This window comes from Eurytemora carolleeae, unplaced genomic scaffold (assembly GCF_000591075.1).
Source record: "Eurytemora carolleeae unplaced genomic scaffold, Eaff_2.0 scaffold17, whole genome shotgun sequence".
Lineage (NCBI taxonomy): Eukaryota > Metazoa > Arthropoda > Copepoda > Calanoida > Temoridae > Eurytemora > Eurytemora carolleeae.
In genome coordinates, this window is record NW_019396047.1 from 379,033 (window position 1) to 400,435 (window position 21,403).

The window sequence follows — 21,403 nt, forward strand, 5'->3', positions numbered from 1 at the left end:
AATTTAATTGTATCATATTGATGAAAAACTTATAAAAAAATTGAGAATATCGCGGTATCGAGTATAGACCCGACCAAAAAAGACAAAGAATTAACAATTTATTATAACAAAACCCGTTACCCCNTATTCCCTTTCCAATCATTTATCAAGCTTTCTTTATTCTTTGTTCTGCTTTCCCCCTATCTCCGCCCCTCTCTAGTCTCTAGTCTCTATCTACTGCTTTCTCCCTTTCCTGTTTTTGTTTAGTTCTCCTCTCCCGCCCGTTCTCAGTATCTCCGCTTCTCTCTTCCCGTCCCATTCTCTCTCACTCTCTCTCTAGCCTGGAGATACATCTCGTGATTCCACTTCAATCGTTCATAATAACCGATATAGCAGGTAGTTAACTTCAGGCAGCATTATTATTTTATTCTATTTTCTTATCTTTGTCCTACAGTTATCAATTTTTCTATAGATATGTTTTCTTGTAGTGCATCTGCAACGAAATTTGGTGTGCCAATCAATATAGTATGATTTAAAGAAATAATGGTGATTGTGTTTGTATTTTGAGCAATCATAAAGCTCGTTGTTTCCGTAAAATTCGTTTTTAGTAATTTCATTCTCTCTCTTTCTTTTCCTTGCAGTGTGTTTCTTTGCAACCGAAGACCCAGGAGAAAGTTTGCTTTCTTCCCCTCCTCACTCTCCCCCCTCCCCAAATTCATCCCAACTCTGGCTAGTCGGTCTCTCCATCCCCAACCCAAACTGAGACCCATCTCCCCCCCTCCTCACAGTCCCAAAACCGGTTTCTCAGCTGAGATGTCTTGTCAGTATACACTGCTCAGGCTCTGAGTACTCGATCATACAAAAATATGAGCCGTGAGAATTATAATTCTTTGTGATACGGAGGGACGGGACGGAGAGAGCGCTCCGCCAGAGTGAAGAGAGAGAGAGAAATATATTCTCATGATTTGAATATTCTATTCTCAGTTTCTTTTAGTCGCTCAATATTCGCGTAGTATAATTATTTATATTTAGAGCAGGACTCTGTGTTTAAATTCCCCGGTATCAGAATCAAAACAGAACAAGTATCAAACAGTTTACTCCATGTAGGAACTAAAACTGGAGGGGTACAACACCGGGTTATCCCATACAGTGACTATTGCTGTTTGTAAAAATTTGGATTTACAAAATAAAACTAAACTCTAACCTACGAGAAGATTCAGATTTTCCAGTACTTTATCCCTACCTGGAGCAAGATCTCCTTCTCAACCAACCATGGAGGACGCACAAGTGTACAATCTTAAGTGGAAGAACTATGAGGCAAGTTTCATCCAATATTATTTTATTGTTTTCGTAAATTTTCGTAAATGATAATTCATATTATGATTCTATCCTAGGGTCATATGATGACAGTGTTTGACAGAATTCTGTCCAATGAATCCTTCGCTGATGTAACTCTGGTGTGCGGAGAGACGGAGATAGAGATTGCTTCTTCAATAAAGGAATTCAACCAGTCAAACTATTTTAATCATTTATTCTTTTAAATCTAGTTATCCAAGTTAACAAGATAAAAATGTTATTTTTTATTAAGCATTATATTCCAGATTTTGTAAAGAAACCCATGGCTGAAACGATTTACTGTTTAAATGTTTTTAAAGGGTTAAATTTTTGACGAAAAAAATAGGTATAATCCATTTTTTTATCGTTGGTATAATTTTGCCATGATATTCGCTGATTATTCGTACTTTGAATTGATTTTATTTCATAGTATTATTTATTCTTTAGCTGGAAGTAGGGTAATTACTTATTAAAATAGTATTTCTGTTAAAATCAATATGACACACTTTTCTCCGGGTAGGGTTGGAAACAAAGGTTTGACTGGTTGGAATGATCAGGCACACAAGATCCTACTTGGAGCTTGTTCTCCGTACTTCGAGATGGTTCTTAGGTAACAATTATTTAATATTGGATTTCTACGATTCGTGGGAGACGATAGGACGGGAGGGAGAAGGGTTGGATTCGTGGGAGAAGATAGAAGATAGGACGGGAGGTAGGAGGGTTGAGTTTGTGGGTAAAGATAGGACAGGAGGGAGAAGGGTTAGATTCGTGGGAGAAGGGTTGGATATATGGGAGAGAATAGGAAGATTGGATATGTGGCAGAGGATAGGAAGGTTCGATTGGATATGTGGAGAAGGAAAGAACGAATGGATCTGTTGGAGAGGATAGGACGGTTGGATATGAGGAGAAGGATGGGAAGGTTGGATATGTGGAGAAGGATGGGAAGGTTGGATATGTGGAGAAGGATGGGAAGGTTGGTTATGTGGAGACGGATAGGACGGATGGATATGTGGAAGAGGATAGGACGGTTAGATATTTGGGAGAAGGTTGGACGATTGAATATGTGGGAGAAAATAGGACGGTTGGATATGTGGGAGAGATTGGACGGTTAGATATTTGGGAGAGGGTTGGACGATTGAATATGTGGGAGAAAATAGGACAGATGGATATGTGGGAGAGATAGGACGGTTGGATATGTGGAGAAGGATAGGACGGTTGGATATCTGGGAGAGGATAGGACGAGAATGAGGAGGGTTGGCAATGTGAAAGAGGATAGGACGGTGTTGTTTAGAGGGTTCATANCAGGTGCAGGAATAATAAATTGAACAGAACAGAAGTTAAAAACATGATCGTAATTAGTCCTTTGGAGTTTTAAACTTCCAGATGTTACAACGAGACGACATATTACAAATAAGAAAAAAGAATAATGAATATAATAATCATTCATGACCGGGGTTAGAAATTTGCCTAAAAAAGATCTTATCACGTTTTAAAAAATCTTAAAATTTAATAAATACTGGTTTTATTTATTGTTGTTGTATTGCTGATATATGTACATAAATAATTCACTTTTTTACTATGTACTAGCTACACACAATGTTTCTTGATGATATCCGGGGTTTCTTTTGATGATTCAAGAAAGGAAATGATTCTTAGCCACAAGATTTGGTTTTCTAATCCTTATATCTTTGCAACCCAATGTTGTATACCTGAGATATTTCAAACTATTAATTTTAATAGATCAAATAACCTAAGTTTGAAACGTTAGTGGTTTACACCATTAGGTTACAAAGTATAAAGATTTAAAAATTTAGTCTGTGGCAAAGACTCGATTCCTCTATGGATAAACATAAATAGTTGTAAAACTGATTTATATTTTTATATTTTATATTTATATGATGGACGAGGAAGATATTGATGGGCATATTATTGTTGTATTGTGGGTCATTTTTTCTGAATTTATATTTTTGACTAAATTGGATTTATTTATTAATGATGGACACAACCAATATTTTATTTTTTTATTTTTCAAAATTTCATATTGATGGTAATTGCGATGGAGGAGACATTTTATTCTATGTGGCAACTAAACATGAAAGTAATTGTTTTATTGTTCAAGAATATTAATCATAAGCACAGGAGCCCAGCTTTGCCTGGAACCTAAGTTTGTTTCTACAAAAGTCGACCTTCTCAACTTCAAAACTTTTAGACTAAGCTAAGAACATTCCCGTGGTTCTACCGAGTTCTCCAATCAAAATTTGAGGCAAATCGGTTAGGGGGTTTCTGAGTTATGTTCAGACATACAAACACCCTAACAGAGATTGCTAATATGTAATATATGTATTATATAAATATGTTAATATTTAGCGAGCATCCTTGCCAGCATCCAGTAGTAATCCTTCCTCCAGATGTACGACCCCAACACCTTCAACATGTTCTTAACTTCGTTTACAGAGGGGAGGTCCAGGTAAAGTTAAAAAAAGGAATTTGCCCTATTCACAACGGCACCGTTTGAATCTTTATCTGTTCGTCTTCTAGCTTCACTAGCTAAGAAAGTGTTTAATTTTGTCATTTCACTTCAATGTTTCGCGCAAGTCTCTTAATCCAAAAACAGGGTCCTATGCGGATATTTCCTCATTTTTATCAGGATACCTTTGTGAATTCGACATGCTTTTTTAAATTGAGTCCTTGAATTTACATCTACATTCGCTTCAAGAAAGATTGTTGGTCTTTTTGAAAATACAAATAGAAACCCAATTTTTGAAATCAGATCAACGAACCCAATCTTATCAATTAAAGATTAGCTTTTATCTCCGAAAATGATTCACTGGAGGAGGGGGGGGTCTTCTGAACTTCCTACCGTAGTCGATCAATTTCGTGGAAGATTATCTTAAAAAACGTGACCATTCCATTTAATGTTTTTATTTTTCTTGTATATTACATCCTATCCTATTCCCTCCCGGCCCCATAGAGCATTATTTAAGCTGCAAAATGCTAAAAAATGCTTAAATTTTAAAGCTCCGCTGAAATAAAAAAAAAAAAATTTCTTTTATCGGAAACCTGTCTAATTTCCTATCATATTGAATTTCTTTGAGTCATTTAATATTTAAGAGCAAGGCTGGATTATCAGCATTTTTAACTTTTCATTTTTTTTGTATTGTCTGCAAAAACCTCAGTTGTAATTCGAGCAGATAAAATATTACATTTATTCTTTAAAGATAAATTCACTCTTTTTCTTTAAATATAGAATTCTTGGAGTAGAGTAGGACAATTCAATATTCTTGGAGTAGAGTAGGACAATTCCACATTCTTAGAGTAGAGTAGGACAATTCCACATTCTTGGAGTAGAGCAGGACAATTCTACATTCTTGGAGTAGAGTAGGACAATTCTCCATTCTTGGAGTAGAGTAGGATAATTCTATATTCTTGGAGTAGAGTAGGACAATTCTCTATTCTTGGAGTAGAGTAGGACAATTCCACATTCTTGGAGTAAAGTAGGACAATTCCACATTCTTGGAGTAGAGTAGGACAATTTCACATTCTTGGACTAGAGTAGGACAATTTCACATTCTTGGAGTGGAGTAGGAGTAAAGGAGCATATTCAGTCCCAGCTCTGACCTAGTCTTCTCTCCTTCTCTAGTTCTCCAATCTCTCGTCAGTTCCTCCTTCCTTAGAACTCTAGTTCTCCGTTCTCTCACCAGTTCTTTCTTCTTCCTTCTCTAGCTCTCCGTTCTCTCACCAGTTCTTTCTTCTTCCTTCTCTAGCTCTCCGTTCTCTCACCAATTCTTCCTCCTACCTTCTAGTTCTCCGTTCTCTCACCAGTTCTTTCTTCTCCCTTTCTCTAGTTCTCCGTTCTCGCACCAGTTCTTTCTTCTCCCTTTCTCTAATTCTCCGTTCTCTCACCAGTTCTTCCTCCTCCCTTCTTTAGATCTCCGTTCTCTTATCAGTTCTTTCTTCTCCCTTTCTCTATGTTTTCTCTGTTCTCTTACCAGTTCTTCTCTTTCCTCTAACCATTTCTTTCTCCACCAACCCCCCTTCTCTAGTACTCCGTTCTTTCATCAGTTCCTCCTTCTGTCTCTAGTTCTCTGTTCTCTCACCATTTCCTCCTCCTTCCGTCTCAAGTTCTCCGTTCTCTCACCAGTTCTTCCTCCTACTTTCTCTAGTTCTCCGTTCTCTCCTTAGTTCTTCCTCCTCCCCCTTCTCTAGTTCTCCGTTCTCTCATCAGTTCTTTCTTCTCCCTTTATGTTTTCTCTGTTCTCTTACCAGTTCCTCTCTGTCCTCTAACCATTTCTTTCTCCACCAACCCCCCTTCTCTAGTACTCCGTTCTTTCATCAGTTCCTCCATCTTTCTCTAGTTCTCTGTTCTCTCACCAGTTCTTCCTCCTTCCTTCTCTAGCTCTCAATTCTCTCATCATTTCTTTTTCCTACCTTATCTAGTTTTCTGTTCTCTCATTCGTTCTTCCTCCCCTTTTTTCTAGTTCTCCGTGCTCTCATCAGTTTTTTCTCCTACCCCATCTCTAGTTTTCTGTTCTCTCATTCGTTCTTCCTTGCCTTTTTTCTAGTTCTCCGTGCTCTCATCAGTTTTTTCTCCTACCCCATCTCTAGTTTTCTGTTCACTCATTCGTTCTTCTTCCCCTTTTTCTATTTCTCTGTTCTTACATCCGTTTTTTCTCCTACCCCATCTCTAGCTCTCTCTTTTCCCAATCGGGTTCCCTTTCCCCATCTTTATCTTTTTTTCCTTTCCGCTCATGAACTTTTTAGTTTTAGTAATAACTTAATCTCAAAAATCTTCCTACTTCAGGCAGTTCTATCTTAAACCAATCAAGAATCAATTAACTATTCATGAATTATAATTTATTTTTAAACATTTTCTCATGGGATTTCTTCTGATCGTGTGTTCTGGCTGGTTACTGGATAAATTACCGATATTACTGTAATTTGAATAGAAAACAGTGTATGGTATAATCAAGGGAGAGACAATAGTCGGAACGATGTCAGGAAAATGATAGAATGAGGGGGGGGTGGGTAGCGTATGATCCGTGGATAAATTATCATGCTGTAAGGTTCAGTAATGAAGATAATATGATCTATCTGGGGTATAGAACAATAAAAATTAATTATTTAAATGAAAAACTACTGTATTTTCTTGAATTGTTCCATGACCCCTCCATACACATACAACCCCCAACATAGAACCTTACATAGAACCTTACATAGAACCTTACATAGAACCTTACATAGAACCTTACATAGAACCTTACATAGAACCTTACATAGAACCATTCATAGAACCATACATTACAACATAGAACCTTACATAGAACATTAAATAGAACCTTTCATAGAACCTTTCATAGAACCGTACATAGAACCTTACATAGAACCTTACATAGAACCTTACATAGAACCTTACATAGAACCTTACATAGAACTATAAATAGAACCTTACTTAGAACCTTACATAGAACCTTTCATAGAACCTTTCATAGAACCTTACATAAAACCTTACATAGAACCTTACATAGAACCTTACATAGAACCTTACATAGAACCTTACATAGAACCTTACATAGAACCTTACATAGAACTATACATAGAACCTTACTTAGAACCTTACATAGAACCTTAAATAGAACCTTACATATAATATTAAATAGAACCTTTCAAAGAACCGTTCATAGAACCTTACATAGAACTACACAACGAACCTTACTTAGAACCTTACTTCGAACCTTACATAGAACATTAAATAGAACCTTTCATAGAACATTTCATAGAACCTTACATAGAACCTTACATAGAACCTCACATAGAACCTTACATAGAACCTTACATAGAACCTTACATAGAACCTTACATAGAACCTTAAATAGAACCTTAAATAGAACCTTACATAGAACCTTACATAGAACCTCACATAGAACCTCACATAGAACCTCACATAGAACCTCACATAGAACCGCACATAGAACCGTACATAGAACCGTACATAGAACCGTACATAGAACCGTACATAGAACCGTACATAGAACCGCACATAGAACCGTACATAGAACCTTACATAGAACCTTACATAGACCCTGACATAGACCCTGACATAGACCCTTACATAGACCCTTACATAGAACCTTACATAGAACCATGTATAGAACCATATATTGAACCTTGCCTAGAACCTGACAAAGACCCTTACATAGAATCTTACATTGAACCGGACATAGAACCTAACATAGAACCTTACATAGAACCTTACATAGAACCTTACATAGAACCTTACACAGAACCTTACACAGAACCTTACACAGAACCTAACATAGAACCTTACATAGAACCTTATTCAGAACCATACATTGAACCCTACATAAAACCGTGAATAGATCCTTACATAGAACCTTACATAGAACATTACCTAGAACCTTAACTAGAACCTTACATAGAACCTTACATAGAACCTTACATAGAACCTTACATAGAACCTTACATAGAACCTTACATAGAACCTTACATAGAACCTTACATAGATCCTTACATATAACCTTAATTAGAACCTTACATAGAACCTTACATAGAACCTTACATAGAACCTTACATAGAACCTTACATAGAACCTTATATAGAACCTTACATAGAACCTTACATAGATCCTTACATATAACCTTAATTGAACCTTACACAGAACTTTACATAGAACAATACATTGAACCTTACATAGAACCTTACATAGAACCTTAAATATAACCTTAGATAGAACCATATATAGAACGTTACATAGAACCTTAAATAGAACCTTGAATAGAACCTTACATAGAACCTTACATAGAACCTTTCATAGAACCTTTCATAGAACCTTACTTAGAACCTTACATAAAACCATATACAGAACAATACATTGAACCCTACATAGAACCCTATATAGAACCTTACATTGAACCTTACATACAACCCTAAATAAAATCCTACAAAGAATCCACATAGAATCTTACCTAAAACCTTACATAGAACCATATACATAACCCTACATAGAACCTTACATAGAAACTTACATAGAACCTTATATAGAGCCTTACATAGAACCATACATAGAACCATACACACAACCATACACACAACCCTACATAGAACCATATACAGAACCATACATAGAACCATATACAGAACCATACACAGAACCATATACAGAACCATACACAGAACCCTACACAGAACCATACACAGAACCACACACAGCACCATACACAGAACCATACATAGAACCTATTAAGAAAATGTTATGACACAGTATCAGTTATTGCTAACTTAATAAAGAAAAATACTTAAAGAATCCTCAAATAAAACTTGATAGATGAAAAAAAATCTATTTTCCTTAATTTTAAAAAGTCATGAAAATTCTCTGATATAGTTCTCAAGTATTTTGAAAACATAAACATATGTTCTATGTGTTTAGGTTCCACAGGATGAATTGTCTGGAGTACTGCGCTGCGCAAGTCAACTTAGGATCCGGGGCCTTGACACGGAATATACCAGACCTAGGGTAATTATGTAATATATAAATGTACATTAATTGTGGAAACCAACTTCATCAAGTGCTTAGCTCGTTGATTCCAGATCCTGTAAAAAACTAACCAAAACATCGAAAAAAAAAACTCTTTGCTCTCAGACAAACACATTTTAAGTGCCGGGTGCCCAAAATGTACGGATTTTTTTATAACCCTAAAATTGTACGGATTGTACGGATTTTTAGCCTGGAAATACACCTTTTTTAAGACTCATTTCAGAAAATTTAGCATAAAAACTTTCAAAAAAAAATATCTCGTCAAAATAAAGTTAGTTTAATTTATTTTCTGCATTCTAAATAGTTTTAGATTGATTGTTGATTCAATTGACAATCAAAATTGATTAATAATTTTTCGAGAATATTGACTTTTGCTGAATTATGACTTTTTAAAAAGCTTAAACAAACAAGGAAACCCATCCCAAGAAAAAGACTAAATGCCATAATTATAGATTTTTAGATTTAACTGTGTATTTATCCTGTTTCTCCTTTCATTTTCATCTTAATTTACTTGTTTCTCCTCTCATTCTCATCCTATTTTACTTGTTTCTCACACATGAACACAAAAGACATCGAATGAAAAATTGCAGAAGAAAAATTTAATTTTGATGGTTTTTTTTCAAAAATGGTTTTATTTTTCTTGAATGTACGGATTTTCCCAAAAAAATGTACGGAGTGTACGGATTTTTCCCCCAAAAATGTACAGATTGTTCGGATTTTTGTACGAATTTTTTCAAAAAAGTTTTGGCCACCCTGTAAGTGTTAAGTATTGAGAGGTCAGCAAAATCTTCATTATCGTTTATGTGTAATCATGATTCTATAAAGAAATTAGCGTATAAATATAAGATTTGATTTAGATCTTATTCCTAACAGAGGTTCTGCACATACAAAAGTACTTATAGGGGAACAATCGTGGTTAAATAGGACAAAGACGGTTTAACAGGACAATAATAGGACACTCCCTGTAATATATGATGTTTAGGATGAGACGTGCACTCCCAACGGTTTCTTGAGCCGGGAATCAAGTGCGGAACCAGATCGACCGGCAAGCCAGCTCTCTGGCGCCGGGAGACGGAAGAACTCCCCAAAATTTCATTTTGTAAAAAACCGGCGAAAACCGGTTCCGCAACCTCGGCGGGAGCCGGGTACTCCAGACCCCCAGGGACATGGGGGTACTCCACCTGAGCAGGCTGGTGATACTACTCCAGGAGAACAGTATAGAGCTGTAGGAACTCCAGATGGTTCAGTTCTAGACGAATCTATTCATGACCAGGTAATAGTTATTAGACACTAAACAGTAGTTCGGGTATATTTATTAGACACTAGACAGTAGTTCTAGACGAATCTATTCATGACCAGGTTATAGTTATTAGACACTAGACACTAGTTCCGGTATATTTATTAGACACTAGACAGCAGTTCTAGACGAAACTATTCATGACCAGGTATTAGTTATTAGACACTAGACACCAGAACTTGACGAGTTTATGGAACCAGTAATTATTTTTTTTATCAAATAAAAATATCCAATAAACTTGAAGGGATTATTTTCCACTTTTTGAACTTTTCAGAAAACAATTCGGGATGATTTGAAGCTCGTACAGTTGATGAATTTTTCTTTATTTAAGATATTAGTGGAGTAGGTTAAAATCTTGCAGATTCAATTCTATTAGGTCATTTATTTAACAGAAAGGAATTGTTTAATTTTTACTAAAATCAACTAGACCAGTCAATTCCAGAAGTATATATATATATTATATATAAATGAATATTTATATATATATATACTTTGTTTTGATAAACTCCTTGTCTAGGACGATGATCATGAGAAGTGGGAGAAAGGTTCTATGGCTGAGGTTGAAGGTGAAGGTGATGGTGAGGTTGATGGACCGGTTGATTTTACAATTAAATCAGAACATTCGTCTCCTCCTCCTACTGGAGATATGACCGATATTGCGACATTCCTAGCCTCGTCTACCGCTGCGGGTAGAACATCAAACCAGGTTGGAATACCGCTTAAAGGGACTATAATTTCAAATAACCCTTCATGCAAATATGGCAATGCCCGATTTACTACACTACCCTCAAATACTTTGTCCTGATCAAGTATGAATTAGATATCGTTATCCATATTTTTTGTTTCTTTATACTGGTACGATGGTATACTCCACAATCCACATTTTTGATCAGATTAAGGTTTCAAGGATACCTTTTAAATCGGGCATTGCTTCGTTGCTTAGAGGGTCACTCGAATTTACGGATACAGTCCCTTTTATGAATAAATTACAGTTTTCTTGGAATCGAATTGATGGCCCGTCTCAAACTGAAATATTATTATCCTTAAATCTGTGCAACCCGATTTTGTAGACTATAGGTCTTTAATAATATGAATTTTGATAAATAAAACAATCAAAGTTTAAAATATCAAGGCTTTCACAACCTGGTTGCCAAGACATAGAAATTCGAAACTTGGCTATTTTGAGGAAAGCAATCAATTTCTTAGATTCCTATTAGTTGTAAAAATGTTGATGGAATAATAAGGATATCTCTATGATTACTTCCTAGAGAAAGGATTAAAGGGTTTATATAAAAGTTGCAAGGAAAGATCCTGGTTTTAAAGAGAACTGTAGTTAAAGTATGTTTTATCTTTGCCATGGTTCAAAAATCATTCAGGATTTTAAATTAAGTTTTATTTTTCGGATATTAATTAATGACGATTTGAAAATCCATCAAAAATGGTTGGTTTTGTGAAACCTCCGGTTGTAAGAGTGGATGCACGTAATAATCATCATTTTGATCAGTTTTTACCGTGATTCCTCTGATCCATGGGAATATTCAGATAATTGCGAGATTTAGAGTTCTCACTCTTTTCATGCACACTGCACACAAACACATTATTAGATATGTTTGTTTGTAAACTGTAAACACAAACATTATTAGATATGTTTGTTTGTAAACTGTAAACACAAACATTATTAGAAAGGTTTGTTTGTATTTATTCACTGTAAACACGCAAAACAAATTATTTGTGTACAAACACAAACAAATAATTGCATACTTAATACACCAACATTTTAGACAGGTGTGACGTGTAAACACAAAAATATTTACCAAATGTTTATGAATTGTTACGTCTGCGTGGTTCAACCATACTCACTATCAGAGGCGTATTCAGGGGGGGGGCTATTGGGGCTAAGCCCCCACTGGACCAGTGGAATCTATTGATTTCAGGTGGTTTTCATGCCCCAACGGGTGTTGATCTCCCCTGGAAAGACAACAATTTAAGCCCCCCCCCCTGGAAAAATTGCTGAATACGCCCCTGTCACTATTAACTAAATATTGTTCCAGGTTGTTATTTCAAATTCTAAATTTCTTGAAGAAAGCAAAAACGCAACTATTCGTTCGCATACGCAACACATCACCACGCATTTATATATATATATATATATATATATATGTAAGCGGAGGTTCTTTCGCTGCAGTATATATATATACATATATATATTCATATATATATAAATATATAGAACCTCCGCGTACATGCAACTATACAATAAATATAAAAATGAAGTCCAAGTATTAGTTTTCTCACGTTTTGAGATGGAGTATAAATATGATAATTAATAAGGAAATATTTATATCAATAGATATTCTTAATGCGGATGGCAGGGACTGTACAGTGTACAAACGTCGTACATTGTACAATATACTTTATTAATTCTAATCATAAATTGTTTTCTGCTATGGATTAGAAATTCCTAGTTTTAGACCCATTTTGGCATCATAAAATCTTTGTATCCTTATACCCTATTCAGTGATTCAGTGATTCAGTGATTCAAAATGTCTACGGTCACACTGACAAATTTTGCCAATTACTTATCTTAAAATTGAAGCTAGGAACAATCTCGTTGTAGTTTTATTATACAATCAATCGTCTAAGGCTTCAAAATGTATAAGAGAGTTAGTAAGGTAAAGCTGTAGGTTAAGACGCTGCGATACTTCAAAGTCGACGCGGTTTATGAAAATAGATGCACAATTGTCGTATCCCTGTATCCATGATTAAGAGCTCTGTATATCTAGGATACTGAGAGTAGTATGCCTGGGACCCCCCACCCTATGTCGTATCCCTGTATCCCTGATACAGAGGTCTGTATATCTAGGATACTGAGAGTAGTATACCTGGGACCCTCCACCCTATGTCGTATCCCTGTATCCCTGATTAAGAGGTCTGTATATCTAGGATACTGAGAGTAGTATACCTGGGAATAAGGATAGTATATTACATTGAATCTACTGAAAACATTATTATGATTTATTGAATATAATCTCTTGCAGGAGTTACAGAAATCCTTGCATTTGGCAAAAATCGCGGGAAACAAATATAAAAACTAAACCTTTTGTTTATTAACATTAACTATATTATTGGTTTGCAGTGCTATTCACGTCAGGCCAAAAGTTGTAATGTTTTTGGACTTAGATATCTCTTTATCTGGAAGGTTTTAGCCTTTTTAGATTATATTTTGCCCAGAGCCTTAGCGAGCTTGAACCTTCTCAATAAAGAGAGAATTTCTGTCCAAAACTTTATAGCACTGTGAACCAAAATAATTGTGTTATAAATAGTTGATAGCACCCTGCTATAACATACAATATTTAGCTTATTTTACCATTAAAGCACGATGATTACTTTATGGCGCGTCTATAATGAAATTTACCAAGAAGTGACCATGATTAATAAAGTACACAATAGTTTCATAAAATATATTATTTGAAAATATATTGTAAACCAGAATATTTTTTAGATCAAAGAAACTTAGCCTATCTCGAGCTAGTGAGGTTTATGGTATCCCCCCAACAACCTTATGGCAAAGAGCTAACAGGTAAAATCTGTGAAGCGAAAATTTTAGATAAATTCCAAAATTCTCAGTCCATAAAGCTCCAAAAAAAGTCGGGGTTTTAATAATCAATTTGGGGGGGGGGGGGTTAAAATTATAATCTCCTGAAGTATTTGACTGAAGGGATTTAAAATCTTTAAAATATATTTAGTATAAGTGAAGGACTTTGTTTGCTGACAGTACTAAGGAATCTGGTTAAATCTTGATATTTTAGAATGGGAATTCCAACACCAAAGAAGGATACTGCGAACAAAACCTGGTCCGAAGACGACCTTAACAGGTAGACTTTATAATGCAGAAATGGCATAGTCGAAATTGCATTTTTTTTAGTTTTTTTTGCTTCTGTTAGATTTTAGACGTGGAAAAATAATTAAAGAAGCTTAAACATTTGGAGACGATGGGCATGTGAATTATGCATGGTATAATGTTCAACTCAAATTTCTCTGTAATAATAATAACAAAAAATTTCTCTATGATAATAATAACAAAAAAATGGACCAGATCATCTTGAGTAGCTTAAAGTTAAACCTTTTGAGATAAATAAATAAAAATAACAAAAGACAAGCTATATTATGCTTGGTATAATCTTCAACTTAAATTTCTCTATAATAACAATAACAAACACCATACCAACTTAACCAAGTATGTTCCCGGGCATATTTATGTTAACATATAATACAATCTATTTAAGTGCGCTAGATGCTCTGAGAAAGAAGGAGATATCTGCGAACAAGGCCGCCAAGGTTTACAAGATCCCTAGCTCTACCCTCTACAAGATTGCTAGGAAGGAGGGAATAGAACTGGCTCAGCCGTTTAATGCTGTTGCTACGGCCTGGAGTCAGGTTAGTCAATATTTAATTTAGTTTAAAAGTTCAAAATATAAATTGGCTTAAATTGAGTCAAAACACTTTTCCAAATTCAGCCAAATGGTGACGAAATTTTTCAGAAATTAGCTTTTTAGCCAATTATTTTATTAACAAAGAGGCCAAACGTCTTGTCGGTTGGTCTAAACTAAGTCATCAATGGATCATACCTGACAAGATTTGGTTCAAGGCCAAAAAGATAAAATTCTTCCCGAAGTATGGTACATTGGGACAAAGTAAGGTCCTTACTTAGATGTAATTATAGTCCACGGACTAGGCCTTAAGAACTTGAAAATGATTCTTAATCCTTATGAAAATGATCTTCTGCTTTAGTTGTAATAATAAAAATAAAAACTGTAAACTACAAACTACAGTCTTAATTAAGACACACTTTCTCCACACATGAATAAGTCAGAAACGAAAAGAATTTCTGTTTGATATTTTGCTTCCATGTTTTTGTACTCAAATGGAAAAAGAATACGCAATTGAAGTAGAACTTATTCAACAAAGTAAATGTTTTTATTTTTAATAGTTTTTCTGATACTACTATCTATTATCTATGTAAGGAAAGATACTGGGTTTAATATCTGAAACTGAATTCTAGCACAGCACGTGGAAACCTGATCCAAGATATCTAATTATCAATTCTTGAATTTATTTCACATTTCTAAATTCAAGCCTTTTCATCAATCCATTGATTTTATTTAGTTGGGTTTGGTTTATCATCAATGATTTATTGACGTTAAAGATATTTAAAAAAAATTGATTAATTGATCGATTGATCGATTTGTTGATTGATTAATTGTTTGATTGATTGATTGCTTAGGATGATTTGAACCTGGCCCTTGAAGCTATAAAGGGTGGAATGGCTGTACAGAAAGCTGCAACTGAGTACGGTATACCTAGTGGTACTCTCTACGGTAGATGCAAGAAGGTTGGGATAGAGCTCAGCAAAGCTACCCAGGTAAATCTGACCTTCTTTAAATTGGTAGATCGACTGGGAGGTCTAGATTAGTAGATTTATCCTAAATTCGAAGGATTCCCCCCAAATTGGCAGATTTTTCCAAAAATTTTCGACACATTAAAATGACATGTAGTATACTTAAATTAGTTTTTGAAGGAACCCTAGGGTTAAAAAATTTAAAGTTTTATTGTTAAGTCTTGTTAAATTAAATTTTTTAAAGCTATTAATAAATTTTTAAAAACTAGAATAAGCTTGAGTTTGAAACTTCAAACTTTGTGAAAACGTTTGTTCTTCAAATTTAAATTAATATTTCGTCATTTTTCTTAGAAAGAAATATTGTGTAGGTTTCTGTGAAATTTTAGCTTTATAACTATTTCTTAGTTCTTTTACGTTTGAAATTTTTATTTTTTAAAGGGAGAGACCGGCTATGTAACATATTTGAGCTGAAAGTAAAGTATTGTAGAGAAACCTTAGGATTCATTTGATACCAATGAGACATTTTTACGTTGTACAATTCTTAAATAAGAGCGTAAAGTCAGTTGCAATATTTCACCAGTTGTTTCAGACAGTAGAAGAATCGTTTTTTACAGTTATTTGATAACCCGGACAAAACAAGCAAGAAAAATTAATTAAAAAACAAATTTGCTGTTTAGGAACATAGTTCTTAAAATAAATTATCGATGAAAGCCAAAGTAGAACTGTAAAATCGATAATTTCATTATCACAATTACCTTTGCTGAACTTTTAAAAATATAATCGCAGATTTCTACTAAATGTCGTCTTCACAATTAAAATAATGAACACCTACCTCCAACAAGCGACCATAGCTGAAAGAATTTGCATAAACCTGCGAGATTTCAAAATGAATTTTAATAACTTATTTGTAATGATAGACGTTCATTATTTTTGAAAACATACAACTAGTTTTTAGAAAAGCATTTGTTCCATGTTTTGTCCATGTTATTTAAGAATTCTAATAAAATGTTTCTTCTGCTGACTGAAACAACTGGTGAAATATTACAAACGACTTTATTTATGAATTGTACACCGAAAAAATGTGTTATTGGTATCAAATGAATTCTAAAGTTCTTCTCTACAATACTGTATTCTCAGGTCAAATATGTTTCAAAGCCTGTCTCTCCCTTTAAGTCTATTAGTTTTTTTCTATTAGCTTCTAAAAAATTCATTTCTCCTTTCTTTCCACCTTTCTAATTTTTGCTTCATCTTTCATTTGGAAATTTCCGATTAAAGATTTTCTTCATAAAACATCAATCGCAAGTGTTCAATTTTTCTAAATCCAATATGTCAAGTTTGACATATGATTATATTTTTGAATCATTAGGTTCACTGGTCAGAGGAGGATATGGTGTCTGCCCTGGATACAGTTAGGACCGGAAACATGTCAATAAATCAAGCAGCAATTCATTTCCATCTACCCTACAGCTCACTATACGGCAGGATTAACAGGTTTTCTTTCAAACTAGATTGAAACAAAATTAACATAAATACGAATTAAAGTCAAGATTTTGGTTAGAAAATAAAAGAAAAAATGAATTTTAAGAACAAAATTTTAATCTGCAGAGAACATAAAAAAAAGACTTTTCTCACGCAAATCAGCCTGAAAAAGAATCAATGTCTTCAAAATTACATCCTGGAACTTTACATGTCTATTCAAATAAAAATTTAAATAAGGAAAGACTCAAAAATGAGGTTTATATAAAAAATGTTGACTTCATTTTGAGAAGTTTATGTGTTTTAAGTTATATATTCGAAATTCGTTTGAGCGCTTCGAAGTTACAGATTTAAGATTAAAAATGTTTGCCCTTTTTAACTCCCAACTGTGTTTAGGTTGAAGAGAGAGCAGGCGGCTGAGTGGGCCGCCTTCAGGGACTACGAGGTCAATGATGTTGACGAGGAGATGGGGAACGGGATTGATTTCAGGTAAAATAGGAATTTAAAAATGCGCGAAAAATCGTGGGTACATCTTCTTGAAAACATATTTTCCCATTAACTAAAACAGGCAAATAAAGTAAGTATTCTTAAACAGTTGAATTTGTTGATGTACAGTTCATATTTATTCCTTGTTTGTGTCCAATTTGAAAGTTTATATTTTTATTAAATAACAAGTTTTTCAAGTTCGATAGAACTGGAGAAGTTGAAAAGATGGTTTAAGAAGTTGGAAACGAATCTGTCATCATATAAACTTTTTGCTTACGGTATCTCAGATACAATTTTTTGTTAAACTCCCTTCACCCTATCCCTGTTGGGGTACTTAAAAACCAGGACACGCTCTAAATCCCATGTTTGGATGTCCAAATATAACAAATGATACATCATTGGAAAGCTCGTATGGTCTTCTTTTAGAATCTGCCAAAAAAATGCAATGTTGTACCAGTTGAATTTTTTTTCAAATCCAGTTCTATAGTTAAATTGTTCGCAAAAAAAGTCTAAAAATGATAATGATAAAATATACATTTTTGACCATGCCATTTCAAATATGCAAATATTTTTACAAAATCTTAAATAGCCTTATGTATAATTAAGAAAAACTAAAAATGGGAAAAAAATTTTAGTTTGCTTAATTTCTTTTTTAAAATTTCATGTACACTTTTTGTTTACAAATATTATTCTTTAATGAAAATATTGAAAATTCATTACACCTGGATCCCGAATTTTAAATACTGTTTTTAATCTTTTCATAAACTCGTCTTTTTCACATGGGGAAGCAAAATTGTTTGTTAATCTTCTTGGTCAGCGACAAATTGTCTACAAAAATTGAGGGAAATTAATTTTAGGATTCAGGAAAAGACTATGTTTTATTTTTATGATTCGTTTCTCTATAGCTGCTAACTATTAGATATTTAATATTTAACAATGTTGTTATATTTGTTATATTGAATTATTTATATGTTTTTCCTAGTGCATGAAAGGGGGGGGGGTGGGGGTATAGAAGGGTTTTAATAATACATTGCACTCTTACTATAGATTTGACTGCTCCAGTTTTTCAGCTGAATTGACTAGTGTTTAAATATTTTGAAATAAATATAAAACCCACCCTCAAAAAATTAATGAAAATTTAATTTAATCGGAGGGATTCAGTTTCTCAGACAACCAGCTATTTTTAAGGAAATTTTTAAAAAAAAATTTTATTCCATAAATGCAGAGCAATTGCCTTGGACCGATAATTTAAATTTGAGATTTGTAATGTTACAATTGTTATTTACTAGTTGACAAATTTGAGATTTGTAACTTTTGATATTCACTGGTTGATGAATTTGAGATTTGTAATGTAACTTTTGTTATTCACTGGTTGATAAATTTTTGTAAATAGACTTTAAAATAGACTTTTTCAGCCATTATTTGAGCACATCCCACGAGACAGAGGAGGCCGAACCAGGCAGCATGGAAGGACACATGGCCGGACAGGGTCACGTTGGCGGACAGGGTCACGACGGCGTACAGGGACACGTCGGCGGACAGGGTCATGTCGGCGGACAGGGACACATGAGTGACCATGGGCACATGGGTGCTCCGGGACATATGGGGGTTCAGGGACATATGGGGGCCCCAGGTCAACTGGGTGGGGCTCTACATGCGGACCACGCCTCTCTTGAAATGTCCAACTCTTCCATTCCTAACTAACGATGCAGAGAGAAACTTTACTGGTGCAATCTTAATAATATTATACATTTAATCTATTATTACTGCCTTTTCTTTATATATTTACATATGTTTTAAACTGTTAAATAGAGATTGGAGAGCTATAACGTTCTCAATTGCAAGCGTTGTTTTTTGTTTGTTAAATTATTTCTAATTCCGGAATCTCTGAATTACTTTAAAGACTTATCTTTTTGAGTGAAGTTTACCAGATTTATAAAAAAAATTTGGCATTAACCATGGTTTGCTCAGTTTTAGTTAGTTTTAAACATAAGTATAAATACTAATTTTCTAATATTTAAAAAATGTTAAATTTGTGATTTTTTAAAATATTTTTTTCAATGCATTTATATCTAAGACAGGTCAGGTGTCCTCGCTAACAAATCAAAACTATTTTCTTTAGCCTAGATTTTATTATATTGTAAGTATATTGTATTGTATTTCATATAATCAAAATTCTGGAGTTTTAATGAGTGGACATGACCAGACAGTTTATCCACTCTATAGTATTCTTGGTACAATTTCTCACTTTTAAATAGAGCACCGCAACACAATGTCCTTTCAACAAATTCAATACTTTATTAGATTGTTTTTTTTACAATTTTGTTTCAATACCTAATATTTTTTTAATCTCGAGTTAAACTTTCTTTGCTCTAACTAATCTTCAACATACATTTTGTTTGTACTTGTTGTGCTATCCCTACGTTATGAAATAGGCAAACCAGCACATCAAATTATTCATTTTTGTAAAACAACATTGTGTTCTACTTAATTTTGTAAAATGTAAAAAGTTCCAGGAATTTTTCCCTCGGGGGGACCGAGGAAGGGGAGGAGGTAGATAATCTTTTGTATCATCTCTAAACTAATATATTTTTATATTTAATTAAATATTATAAAATGGCCCCTCTGTACATAACAACATATGTTTACTTAATAAGGCCTATATCAACTTTTCATTGTCTAAAAATATATTTATTTAAAAAGTTAAATATAAGGATGTTGGTAATTGAATAAATGAAACTTTTTAAATTGTTGACCAATTTTTCTCCAGTTGTACTGAGTACATAGCTGGGAACTCTTGTATTGTGGGTATCAAGATCAATTCTTGATCTCGATTTTTTGGTTAATCTGCAGATTAATCTTAATTTGAACCCTCGCAAGTCAGGGGTTGATGGGATCTTTAATCAGTGGAGGAATAACTAAAATTAAGTGTCAAGTTTTTATAGATCCTCAAATTACAAGTGCCCACAATAGATATCGAGATCAAGTTATCTAGATTATCTAACACCAGAGTTCCCGGCTCATGATACATTCAGTACATTAACTTCAAACTTTATTCCCAGACTAGTCAATAGAATATTGAACTGTACAAAAATCATTTTTAAAAAAAATTGTGATTATTTTACAATTTGTCATTTAATCGTTGTAATTATCCTTATTTAAGCTCATCTGGACACTTTGTCTAGTCAACCTTCATATACAATATTGTATAATAAAGTTTAAACCATATTCTGGGTTTAATTCAACAGAAGAGAAGATAGTAAAATAATTCAGGGGGGGGTGCTTGGTTTATATAATCATAATCTCCTGGATCTGCATATTTTTGCAGATCCAAGAAGCTAAACTATTGCGAATCCGGACTTTAAACACGTAAACAATATTTCCATCTAGCAAAACCGAAAAAAAAGATAGATAAATACGTAGAGAAAGCTGAAACAGAGAGGTAAAGCTTACCTCAGATGTACACAACCGACCTCCCTTTTAATTAATTAGAGTTTTCGGTTGTGTATAATCACGATATGTTTACGTAGCTAAAACTTTACACTTTCATCATATTTTTAGGGGGGATTTTATGGAATTGATAGATAAATAGCGAAAATCTAAAATTTTTCTAGTGGGGGGGGGGGGGTTAGAAAAGTTAGTATTAAGTACTCGGCCATGAAAAAACTAACCTTACCAACAGGATATTCAATTAGAAAATTGCGGAACAGGGCATCGGTTTCTTCCCCTGACAGGGGCGTACGAGAGTGACTGTGTAGGGGAGGGGGGCAATTTATTCAATCCTGTGTTTAGAATCCATATTAAGTGTCTATCTAATTTTCTATACAAATATTCAATTATCTACATTTTACAACCCCCAAGCAAATACGATCACTCTAAA

At 34.0% G+C, this 21,403-nt stretch overlaps 1 protein-coding gene across 1 annotated transcript; it reads left to right on the forward strand.

The window, feature by feature from the left end:
• The first annotated feature begins 775 nt into the window (after positions 1–775).
• On the forward strand, positions 776–20,751 carry LOC111703287 (uncharacterized). The gene is made up of 15 exons (XM_023475184.1): positions 776–1,296; positions 1,374–1,478; positions 1,872–1,924; positions 3,682–3,781; positions 8,759–8,845; positions 9,849–10,139; positions 10,681–10,869; positions 12,947–13,092; positions 13,654–13,743; positions 13,973–14,038; positions 14,450–14,600; positions 15,448–15,585; positions 16,928–17,052; positions 17,434–17,526; positions 18,939–20,751. Exons 1-15 carry the CDS (start codon positions 1,252–1,254, stop codon positions 19,225–19,227), a joined length of 1,968 nt encoding a protein of 655 aa, XP_023330952.1. The 5' UTR covers positions 776–1,251; the 3' UTR covers positions 19,228–20,751.
• The last annotated feature ends 652 nt before the right edge of the window (positions 20,752–21,403 follow it).